At 47.1% G+C, this 12763-nt stretch overlaps 1 protein-coding gene across 3 annotated transcripts in view; it reads right to left on the bottom strand.

Moving 5' to 3' along the window:
* The window catches only part of EIF4E3 (eukaryotic translation initiation factor 4E family member 3), a 115017-nt gene extending 102457 nt beyond the window's left edge, over positions 1 to 12560 (bottom strand). For 2 of the 3 annotated variants that reach the window (XM_059879871.1, XM_024983038.2), the window contains exon 1: positions 12356 to 12560. In XM_059879871.1, coding sequence (XP_059735854.1) covers positions 12356 to 12525 — 170 coding nt within the window. In that variant the 5' untranslated portion in view covers positions 12526 to 12560. 3 annotated transcript variants of the gene reach the window in all.
* Between the last annotated feature and the right edge of the window lie 203 nt (positions 12561 to 12763).

The following is a 12763-nucleotide window of genomic DNA, read 5'->3' as shown; positions in this document are numbered from 1 at the left end:
TTGGTCCTTGAAAGGAAAAGTGTCAGCTTCTATGGAAGATGAGTTTTCTAATTTCTAAATGAAGGAGGTCAGATTCTCTGATTTTCAATGTTCTTTCCAGCTGCTGGACAGTTTTATGAATACCCAGGTGTCAAAGTAAGAAAACAATGCTTCTGATAGTAGTAAATTGGCTTAGCCAGTATAAGAAAACTCATTCTTCTGTAAGCCAAATTTGATCTGGACAGTCACAAGAAAGACTACACCTCATGCCTGAACCTCAGCTATCTTTAACAAGCAATACTGGGCCAAATATCCACAGAACTGATCTTAAAAAGGCCAGCTGGCCAAGATGTATAAGTGATCTGCCTTGTAAACAGGTTAATCTGTACTGGACTTGCTGATTCCAAATTGAACTGGAAGCTGTGCCATCCAGAGTTACTGTTTCTTTAAGCAGCAGTTGCCGGGGGTTCCTGGCACAGCCTCAGCCCAGCCCGCACCTTCTCTTTCCACTTCCTCTGACAGACAGTTGCAGCAACTGGAAGGGAAGTGTTTGTAGTGGATTTCAATGAAACTTTTTTTTTTCTTTTTTTTTTTTTTACTGCTATCACACTTATAGTACATTCTCACATCTTAAAACAAATTTTTTTACTTTATTCATGTTACAAAAACCCAAACCTCTCAACAGAACCCTAACCCAAACCCCTCTCTGCAGACCAAGGGTGCTCATCTAAGGGTGATGTGGCCTCTGGAAAGAAAGGTTTTTGGCAACATCCAGAGACATTTCTGGCTTTTACAACGGGGAGGGTGCTACTGGCCCTGGGTGGGTAAGAGCCAGGACTGCTCTGGACTCTCCCATGGTGGACAGGACAGCCCCCGCAACGAAGCACGATCAGGTCCAAACTGTCAAGAGTCCATGCTGAGAAACCCTGCCACGGACATAAAAGAAACAGCCTGAGAAGACGTAATTTGTTCAATCAACAAAGATTCACTGCACACCTCTTTTAGATGATGGGGGTACGACAGTGATCAATCTAGACAAAGTCCTTGTCCTCATGGTGTGTGTGTTCTAGAACTAGGCACCCTGCCTCTCTGAATTCCCCAGATATCTGAAGGCAAAGAAATAATATTTAGATACTTTTTTTCGGGGAGGGAGCTGGGAGGCAGGAAGTGGGAGAAAAAGTTGAGAAAGAAATATACACATTGACTATTTCCATTTCTAGAAGGCCATACAGCCAAAGCTGTGGAAAATCACAGAACCAAGGAGTCAGGACCTATTTTCATTCTTTAAATACTACATCTGCCTCCCACAGTACACAGCTGGAGCTGAGAATGCAGCAATGGAACAGTAAATGTCTCCTGGAAGGATCAGGTCAAGGAGTCTGAATTGTTTGACTAGAAGTTTCCCTTGTGATTTAATGACAGTAATGTAATAACGGCTTCCTGTTATTGAGCCTGTGCTATATGACAGGGCTTTGCATATATAGATCTCTATTCCTTATAGCAATCCTGCCAGGGTACTGGTACCACTGTCTCCATGTACAGAGTTCAAAACTGAGCATGTTGTTAAGTAGCAGAGCTGGGTTCCTCTCCTGGTCTCTCTGGCTCTGATGCCCAGAATCTTCCTCTTGGATGAGTCTGCTCCTCAGTAAAAAACATGCAGTCACTGTCAACACTGGTGGTCACAGGTGACACATCCTAGGGCAATCCCCTCTCAGCCCTTCTTAGATGACCTGCTCCCTCCTTGGGCCCACCCACTGCTATAGCCCATGATCCTCTCCTCCGTCACCACCCATCAAGCCACACTGCTGGGAGGGGGGAGAATCAGAGACACATGACAGGGATCGATGTCACCAGGATCCCTGGCCACAATGATATCCCCAAATGGGAATCAAGGAACATAATTCAGGAGGAACACATCTGCAGGTCATCATTTTAAGATAATTTGCCAAACAAGAGTCACACTGGCCTGCAGCACGAAGGCAGGAAAGCAGAGGGGTTTGAAGTCGACAGATTTGAGTTCCCAGCTCTGCCACCCCCCAGCCGTGTGATGAGCCTGACTCTTCTGAACCTCGCTTCCCATTTCCGAGGAACATGGGCTCTACCCCTCACCGCTTCTCTACTTAGACTACACGAGTGAATGCACATGAAGTATTTCCACAGCGCCCAGTATCTCAGAAGCAGTGGTTGCTGTCACCACCACCAGCAGCAGAAGAGGAACAGAGGAGGAAGCAATCAGAGCTGAGAGACAGCAAGTGCATTTTCTCATCTGTGGGTCAGAGAGCAAAAGTCCCAAGAACTCTGCGAGAGTTACACAGAGCCTAGAACCTCCTGGATCCATCCTTAGAAAAGAAAGCCCATAGGGTGCCAGTCTCTCTGGGCTTAAGGCCACAGCTTCCGTGAGCTGCTTCCACTTGGACCTGGTGAATCCGGAAGCTGATGGTCAAGGCAGAGTGGGAAGGAATGCTTCCAGGTCTGCCAAATAGATGATTAGTAAAAGATGTCAGGGGAACCCTTGAACTTACAAAATGCCCAAATCCAGCTTTATATTACTCCTGTGTCTCTTCAACTTAATGACAGAATAACAACATATGCATCTTAAGTTTCTCTATGTGAAATCAGTTAAAATCCGTCCCCATTTGGGGAGTTAGGAGAAGGCAGGAAGTTTGGTAAGTTGGACCAACTATTCTACTTAAGTGGCTTCCAGGCACATAACTATCATTTATATGCAAAAATGTAATGTGCTATTTACAAGTCATCTTTATGTACTCATTAAAGCAGGTCCCTGAGAATCTCCACAAGTCAGAACTCATTTAGCTCAACTGAAGTCTGAGACACTTCAAAGCATTTTTAACCTTTCTTACTCCAGAGATACTTACTGCACTCCCAGTAGGTAAAAAGACCACACATCATGTGCCATGTGTATGCACCATTAATTAAGCAGTATTTATTAATTAAATTCTTAATTAAATAATGGTTACAGCCCCACTTTGCAGATAAGCAAACTAAATCTGAGAGCAGTAACTTGCCCAGAGACTCTTGGCTGACTAGTGGCAGGGTTGATACCAGAACCAAGGGTCCCTGGCAACCTGGCTCTTTGTCACTAACCTAAACTGATCACTTCTGGCACGATCCCTACTCTGCTTGGTGCTGTGAACACAACTCTGGACCAAATACATTCTCAATTCTCCTGCATGTTGCAACCCTCAATCCCGACCTGCCAACAATCCAAATGTGCTTTCTCCTAAACCCCACCTGGCTGCTGCAGGCTCAGCTCAGAAATAAAATTCATGCAGACAGCTGAACTTACTCTCTTTTTAAGTACTTAAGGAAATGATGTGAACCATTGCCTAGCTAGCTCTCAGTGGAGCACAGCACCCCTTACCAGGGACCTGGATTCCTGGAGATGCTTCCAATAAAGGAAAGAAGCTAGAAAGGTTTCCCCAAACCCTGCCCACATCCATGCCACTTAAACTGTAGTCTCTCAGCCAGCAGCATCACCCAGGAGTTTGTTAGAGCTTCAGAGTCTCCAGGCCCCACTTGACACCGACTGAATCCCAGGGGATTTGTCTGTATAAGTTTGAGGTTTCTTGACTTACATCATCTAAAGCAAATCACCACAAGAAATGGGAAATAAAATCTAATGAACTCTGTATATGTATGGTTCATTCACTTTGCTGTACAGCAACATTATAAAGCAACTACATCCAAACAAAATTCTTTTAAACTAAATCAACTACAGACAGCATCATCAGAAAAATAAAAAAAAAATCATTGGGAAAAAAATGCATCTATGAAAATAATGATATTTTTTCAATCATCCAAAGAGATGATTAAGACATGTTTATCATTAAAATGTGAAGGACAATCCTATAAAAGCACTTAAATAGGAGTTTTAGGTGGGACTCTCTTCTTTTTCTCTGTCAATTTTGAAACAGGGAGTCCTTGGCTTATGTATTTCCTGTAACACTGGCCCCCAGTTTCCTTATTTGAGAAGTCCAGCCCAGCTCCCATATCTAAAGCTATGGACCAGGGGAGAACTGTTTGCCATTCATGGTTCATACTCACAGGGAAGCAGTGTTCAGTGGAGTGAGGGATGCTGGTGCTTGGGGTCACACAGTCCTTACTCCAAACCCTGTTTCTGTTCTACGTTAGCTTTGTGACCTCAGGTAAGTTACTTCTCTGGGCCTAAAGCATCTCCTATGCAAAATGTTGCTGTACTGCCCACTCCAGTATCGTGAGGATTCCGTGAATAACTACATATAGCTCCAGTCATTTGCCCATTGCACCGAATAAACAGGAGTAAATATTAATTGGTTAAAGTGACAAACAAGGTGTTTAAAGCTTTACGTATGGTACAGGACAGCCAAGTTATGGAAACACACGTACAGTGCACATGTGTACACAATAAACATTGGTGAAAAGATGAATTGTGACTTCACCTTACTTTTACAAGAGATCATTTCATTTCAGCCAGGAGAATAACTTAAATGGGGAAATTTTTAAAGCCAGGGATACGACTCTTAAAAGCCAGTCTTCTTGCTGAATTTACTAACGCCAGGCTCGGCTGTCACAGAGAAAACCTGCACAAGCCCAGATACATGAGGAAGGACGTCCCTTGTCTATCATTCACTCCATTAGAGATGATTGCAGTTTAATCACTTTTAGATAGATCTGTGGCTTGCGGCTACATCAGCTTCCTGTTTGAGAGTCACCTGCAAAAATGGGTAAGAGCCTATTAATAACATTTAATAGCGCATCTACTGAAACTATCCACATAATCTAAATATTTTATCTTTGCATGTTTATTTGAGTTTGATTTTTCCCTGCTTCTATCTGCTGTCACTCTTGGCCTATGAGCTCCCTGATGGTAGCAACTACAACTCTTTGATCTAGATATCTGATGAATCCTTTAGTACACAGAGGATGGGGGATAAAGAAGTTTAACAGTGTTAGAGCTGACAGCGGAAGTGAAAAAGGCCAGGCTCTGAACTGTCATCGTGACAGGTCACTGAGGTCTCACCAGCTGCCTTAGGTTTGGAAATAAGGAAATGGCATCCGTTACACTGAAAGCAGGAAAATATATTTTCAAGAAGCCACTATATACCAGGTAAGGACTGGTAAGTTTTCTGAGTGAGGATGTCTAAGGTCTTCAGGCCTGTCTGCAGGAAGCAGCTACTGACCCACAGGTGACAGGCTGTGAGCCCCAAAGTCTGGGCCTTTCCCTGCCTGAAGTACCCAGAAACACTTGCCTCACAGAAAATAAAATCCTGGCAAGTAAGAGTTTGTGGGTTCAGAAGGGCAAGAATGGAGAAAAAGAATAGGAGAAGTCGAAACGCCAGTTCCTCTCTCCCTGTCAGCCGCCCGTGCCTAGACCCAGCAGGCCACTCTGGGATGAGGAAGGACATTCTGGGGGTCCTCTGTGTCAAGCCTGGTCCCACCCTGCCCCCATCATGCCTGTTACTATGGAGCCACCACCGGAATGCCCTTGGACACATTTCACCCTGGAAGGCAGGTCCCTCATCAAACTCTTCATCGATGCTACTGAGGCAGACAGAGCTCCTCCTGGAACTCCTAGGAGGCCCAGGCCCATGCTGTCATCTTTGCATTCTCAGCAGCTACAACAGTAACTGGCAGCTGATATGCTTAAGTAATTTGATCAATAAGGACAACAGTAACTGGCACGTTAGGAGCCTAATGCATCCGTTACAAATGCACATGAGGGTCCATGGTTCCAAATGCACATGCCACGCCAGGTCTGATGGAGTAGGTCTAGGGCAGGGTGAGGGCCTGCATTTCAACTGACTGGGTGCAGTTAAACCGTGACGGGGTGGAGTCAGTGGGCGACGTAGAGAGGGCCCACAGTTGTGATCAAAAACACAAGGACACAAATACTCACTAAGTACCTACAATGCACACTGTAAGGCGCACTTCCTTCTGGGAGTCAAGACACGAGGCAGTTCCGCGCCTCATGATCAGAAGGGAGGGACAGAAGAGGCATCAACGATCCTTAACACAAATACAGGCTATAAAAATGCTGCAGGGACACAAAGGAGGTGCACTTAACCCCGCCGGGGCCAAGGGCTATTATGTAATTAAGGACAATTACAGAGCGGGCATCTCAGAAAGGCCTCAAAGCATGCGTGGCAGGTTTTCAGGTAGAAGAAGGAGAGAAGGGCACCCCAAGCAGAAGCAATATCATGAGATATATCTCAGAGGATGGCAAGTCCATGGTTTATCCAGGAGAAAGGGCAGGCATCTGCTGTTATCAGAAAGAATAGACAGACTGAGTGAAATAATGGAATTGGGGAGACACAGGTGATGAGGCTAAAAAGGAGGTGAGTTTCACATTAAATGAGCAATAAAGAAGTTTGTACCACAATCTGCAAACCTATGGTTTTCATTTTTTTCAAAGCTGAGGAATGCTTTTTTCAATTTTTCAAAGCTGAGGAATGGTTTTTTTCAATGCTTTCATTTTTCAAATGAACATGGCTCACTTCTAAAAACCACCACCACCAAAACCAATCAGACCTGCTCTGGTGGAAGCAGGGGTGGAGATCCACAATTCGACCCGTCTGGAGCACACAATCCATGACAGAGGCACCCTTAGGTGATGAGAGACACAGTCAAAACTGACTACTGTGGCAGAACAGAGAGGCAGAAAGGGTGAGGTCAGGTGTCACTTAGAAGGCTAACTCTGAAGGTGTAGGAGATGCCTGGAGGAAGGACAGGCTTGGAGCAAGAAGCTACAGTGTGACTGAGGCTGTAGAGAACCAGGGAGTGCAGAGGGAGGAACGAGGAGAGGAGGGGACGGCTTAGGCTTGGAGCACGTCTTCCCAGAGTACATGGACAATGTGAAGTACAGAACTGGGGAGGGAAGGGCATCTGAGGAAGAAGGGGGTGCCAGGTAGGACGAGGTGGGGTGCTGACCATCACAGGGTTGGTTCTGGGTGTAAGAACCCAGGAGAGAGGTCAGGGTTAGGATGCAGATTTGCAAATGAAAATTAGAGTAAAATCATCCCCTTCTCCTGAAGGGAAAGTCACTGAGGGTAGATTTCAACAGCCTCCTAAATGTTTCAGTCAGTCCAGTTTAGTTCAGTCACTCAGTCATGTCCGGTTCTTTGCAACCGCATGGATTGCAGCATGCCAGGGTTCCCTGTCTATCACCAACTCCTGAAGCTTGCTCAAACTCATGTCCATCGAGCTGGTGATGCCATTCAACCATCTCATCCCCTTCTTCTCCTGCCTTCAATCTTTCCCAGCATCAGGGTCTTTTCAAATGAGTCAGTTCTTCACATCAGGTGGCCAAAATATTGGAGCTTCAGCTTCAGCATCAGTCCTTCCAATACATATTCAGGACTGATTTCTTTTAGGAAGGACTGGTTGGATCTCCTTGCAGTCCAAGGAACCCTCAAGAGTCTTCTCCAACACCACAGTTCAAAAGCATCAATTCTTCAGCACTCAGCCTTCTTTATAGTCCAACTCTCACATCCATACATGACTTCTGGAAAAATCATAGCTTTGACTAGATGGACCTTTGTTGGCAAAGTAATGTCTCTATTTTTTAATATGCTGTCTAGGTTTGTTATAGCTTTTCTTTCAAAGACCAAGCATCTTTTAATTTCATGGCTGCAGTCACCATCTGCAGTGATTTTGGAGACCCCCAAAATACAGTCTCTCACTGTTTCCATTGTTTCCCCATCTATTTGCCATGAAGTGATGGAACCAAATGCCACGATCTTAGTTTTTTGAATGTTGAGTTTTAAGCCAGCTTTTTCACTCTCCACTTTCACTTTCATTAAGAGGCTCTTCAGTTCCTCTTCGCTTTCTGCCATAAGGGTGGTGTCATCTGCGTATCTGAGGTTGTTAATATTTCTTCTGGCAATCCTGATTCCAGCTTGTGCTTCCTCCAATCCAGCATTTCGCATGATGTACTCTGCATATAAGTTAAATAAGCAGGGTGACAATATACAACGTTGATGTACTCCCTTCTCAATTTGGAACCAGTCCATTGTTCCATGTCCGGTTCTAACTGTTGTTCTTGACCTGAATACAAATATCTAAGGAGGCAGATAAGGTGGTCTGGTATTCCCATCTCTTGAAGAATTTTCCACAGTTTGTTCTGATCCACACAGTCAAAGGCTTTAGCATACTCAATGAAGCAGAAGTAGGTGTTTTTCTGGAATTCTCTTGCTTTTTCTATGATCCAGTAGATGTTGGCAATTTGATCTGTGGTTCTTCTGCCTTTTCTAAACCCAGCTTGAACATCTGGAAATTCAAGGTTCACGTACTGTTGAAGCCTGGCTTAGAGAATTTTGAGTATTACTTTGCTAGCGTGTGAGATGAGTGCAATTGTGTGGTAGTCTGAACATTCTTTGGCATTGCCTTTCTTTGGGATTGGAATGAAAACTGACCTTTTCCAGTCCTGTGGCCACTGCTGAGTTCTCCAAATTTGCAGGCATATTGAGTGCAACACCTAAATGTTTAGTGCTGGCTAACCTAGCCTGTCCTAGGCTCTGAATTAGGAGTCGAGGATAGAGCAGTGGGGAGAGGAATCCTGGGAAGCATACACTCTGGTTAGAGAAGACAGACAAGCAATGCTAATCCTACAGAGACAATAAAAGGGAGGCAGGGGCCTGGGAGGGAGTCCGGGGGTGTGCATCAGCTTCTATCAGTGGTCAAGGCAGGCCTTGCTGAGATGACATTGAAGCAGAGACTAGAGGGAAGCAAAGTGCAGACCTAGTAGATATGACTGAGGGTAGAGCAGCCCATCAGGAAGGCCCCTCAATGGCAAAGGCCCAGGCTTGCGATGATGGAGAAAGAGCCAGGGAGCCAGCGAGCTAGAAGGGCACGTGTAGGACAGAGAGTGACAGAGAAATAGGAGAAAGGTGTCCTAAGCGGGGTGGGAAATGCTGCAGTCTCAAGGGCTGTGATGACCACTCTGGCTTTTGCTTGAGACAACTGGGGAGCAGAGAGGTGACTGGCTTTCACTACGGTATTTAAAGGAACTGCTTTGGCTGCTATGCTGGGAACGCACTGTGTGGGGCAAGAGCAGAAGCACGAAGAGCAGTGAAGACGCTCTTTCCTTCATCCAAGAGACAGACGTGGTGTGGGACAGGGTCTGGGATGCAGGTGGTGAGAATACACTGGATTCTGGACACATTTTGAGGGTAGAATCAATAGCACTTGTTGATAATGGATGCAGTGGGAAGGAGGAGGATGTGGAAGGGGCCAGAGAAAGTGGGGAGATAAGGAGGAAAAGAGAGTCATGGGTGACTCTAAGATTGTAAGGTGCGGTGAAAAACTGGAAGGATGCGTTGCTGTTAACTGCTCTGGTTTGAGACAGCTCAGTCCAAGGAGGCAAGATGGGGAGGGCAGCTGAAGAAGTAGTTTGGCACGTGTCAAGCTGGGATGTGTATCAGACATCCACATGGGGATGGAGAGGAGCAGTTGAATGCACCAGTGTAGGGTCTTGGGAATCACCAGCAGTCCAGATGGAGCCCAAAGCCTTGTGACTGGATGAGATCACTGGTGTACATGGGAACAAGAAGAGGCCTGAGCACTGAGTACTGCAGATAAAACTCGGAGGTGGGGGAGGGGTCAATGAGATGAACACAAAGCAGTCAGAGGCACACAACCAGGAGTGGCCTCTAAGAGTCAAGACAAGACAGAGTTTCAAATTCCCAGAAAAGGAGAAGAAAATTCTTCATCCTATATCCCTAGCCAAAATTATCCCCCAAATGTTTGAATCTTTAGCCATACAGTCTAATTAAATAAGAACCTACTGGAGTTTACTATTGGAACTGCAAATAACTCTATGGGGGTAGGGGTGGAGGTGGGGAACTCTCAAATCCAACCATGAGGGGAATAAATTAGGATGCTGGCTTTCTAACACTGAAATCAGACAAGCTGCCCTGAGGATCACTGATGGGGGCTGGGTGGTTAATTAGGGAGCACTGGATAATAATGCTGGTGTTCTATACTCATAGCACTCATGTAACCCACCAAACAGCCCTATCTAATGTATCCTGGGATTATTTATCCTCATTTCACAAACAACGCAGGTGAGGCCCTAGGGAGTCTAGGTCATTCGTTCATCACTACACAGAAGGCTGAAAGGTAGGACAGGCCAGGAGGTAGGTGCCAAGTAAGTAAGCGTGTAAGTAGCAGGAGACCTTTGGATGGTGTGGTTCTCGAGACTGATCTCATCAGCGCATACATCAGCTATCTGGGGAGAAGGGTGCAGTGGAGGGCTCTCCAGAGAGCCTTACCACCCTCCCTACAATCTTGTTTCTCTGAGGGAAAAAGATACGTGGGAACCTCTAGAACATAATGTGTTCACAACCTCAAGGGGAAGAGAGGCACTCTACATCTCCAGAGAACTAGAGAAAGTTCAATAAAACCTATGGGATATATAGACTAAATATAACGTCTAAATGAATACAGCCACTTCTGTTACAGATTTGGATATGGGGGCAACAACATATTTCACTTGATTACTGGCTTTCAGAGAACAAAATGTGCAAATGCATAGCAGAAGAGCTATAGTCTTTCTTCACTGAAATCACCATATTCTCATCTTAAAAGATACCAGATATTCTTTAAAAGTTGTATTAAGCTATAAAGCTATATTGTACAACACAAGCTATAAAACCACTGTCTTATAATAACTATTAATAGAGTGTAACTTTTAAAAACTATGATCACTATATTGTACACTGTAGTAGTACTGTACATTGACTACACTTCATTTAAAAAAAGGGTAACATATTCTTTAAAAGTTGTGCTGCTATGTAGTATTAATGGTCTTAAAAATGCTGTACATGTTTATAAACAAACTCTCTTGATACTGTTTCCAGCAGCCCACAGTCTCCATCGTAGACCAGAAATCCAGGTTTAACACCTTGGAAACAGATGCCAGGTAACAGCAACATAACACACTTCTGAAAACAAAGACGCATATGATTTCATTCTGCTGCAGTTTGCCAAAACCATTCTTGTTATGACAGTAAGACGCTCTTTCAGCATCTCATAATGAAAGTAAAAACACTGGAAAAAAAAAAAAAAAAAAACGACTCACTGTATCTTCCCCACCCCCTAACTTTTTTGTGTTCCAGAAAGAGACAATGACTTCAAACTGTTAACTCTCATAGAGGGGTGCTAATTCCAACAGGAAGAAAGGAATGAGCCTGTTTTCCTAAGAAAAGATGAACATCATTTTTTAAAAGTCTTGCACATATTTTACGCAAGGCTTTTAAAAACCAGATTTGTGTCTACTGACTAACTTGCACAGAAAACTGTCACATCCGGGCCTTCCTAATACTTAACCAGAGTAGACACAGTGTCATCAAAACTTTCGTAAGCTCGTGGGACAATCTTTAAGTGTCAGCCTTGGGCACCGGATGCGTGACAGAAACTAAGAAGGGTCTTTGCAATTCATCCATTTATTCATTTGTCAAAATTTCTTGTGCTCCTACTAGGTGTCAAGCACAGAGTTCCTGCTCTCTGGCCCCGAACAGAGGGGTAAATGTTGAGAGATTGAGACAGTTTGAAAATAAACAGTGTCCTACACAACACAACTCGGTAGCATTATAAACATTACGAAGACCAGGGAGGGCAGGAGTGATAGGAATGAGGAGTGTTAATTTCGATGTGACAGTCAGGTGGGCATTTCTGAGAAGGTACTTGAGCTGTTGCCCTTAGGAAGCTGCAATCGTCTGCACTCTACTAACAAGGTGAGGCACGGCTCACCACTGAATCCCCAGCACCTAGGAGGCGTGTGGATCGGTCCCCAGTAAGTGCTCAAGAAATAGCTGCCCAGTGAATGAGAAAGAATTCAAAGAAGTGTGCAAGGCAGCATCGGTGGGCAGGGGGGCAGGCGCCCGCTGTGCCATAGTAACACCACCGCCGCACACTTCCCACGGGTCTGGTCAACTCTCCCGGGCGCTGTCACAGTGAGGGTCTTGTCCAGAGTTCCCCAAGAGCCCCGTGGGCGTAGCCAGGACAGCACCACTCTCCCCACTTTACGGATCACCCACGCCAGGCCCGGCATCCCCCACCGCCCAGCCGGGATGCCCGCCCGCCGGCACTGCTTCTTCGGAAGGAAATAAAGGGGGAAAGTGCTACCGAAACTTTTGGGACTGCGTGTTTTTCCTCCTGGCCTAGGACGCCCGACGGCCGCTCGCGCCGGCCGAAACCTGGGCTTCAGAGCTGGGTCTAAGCGAGCTCGCGCGGCGGGGCCGGGGGCCGAGCGCCGGGCGCCTGGGCGGGCGCGGGGTCGGCGGCCCCGGCGCACCCGGCCCGGGCGAGCGCCGAGACAAAGCGGCGGCGCAGGCCGGGCGGGCGCGCGGCGGCGGCGGAGGGCCCCGCGCCCCCTCACCTGTCGAGCCAGAAGGTCCAGGGCGAGTGCAGCGGGACCCCGCCCGGCTCGGGCCGCAGCGCCGACAGCTGCTGCAGGCCGATCGGCGGCGCGGCGGCAGGGGCGGCGGCGCGGGGCCCCGGTGGCTCCCGGGCGCCGGCGGGGGGCGCGGCGGCCGGGGGCATCGCCATTTTCTCCGCCCCGCCTGTGAGGCCGGCGGACGCGCGGACCGCGGGCCGAGCTGCGGCTGAGTCACCCCGGCCCCCGCCCGCCCCGCCGCGGCCGCTCCGCCCCGCCCCGCGCGCGCCCCGCCCCGGCCCGGCCCTTCGCCCGCCCGGCCCGGGAGCCGCACCACAGTACCGCCCGCGGCCGCCGAACAAAAGCACGGCCCACGCGAGGGGGAAGCGAATTCGTGCAGGCACCGACTCC

The sequence above is a fragment of the Bos taurus genome, chromosome 22, assembly GCF_002263795.3.
Source record: "Bos taurus isolate L1 Dominette 01449 registration number 42190680 breed Hereford chromosome 22, ARS-UCD2.0, whole genome shotgun sequence".
NCBI lineage: Eukaryota > Metazoa > Chordata > Mammalia > Artiodactyla > Bovidae > Bos > Bos taurus.
This window is presented reverse-complemented; position numbering and strand designations above follow the sequence as displayed.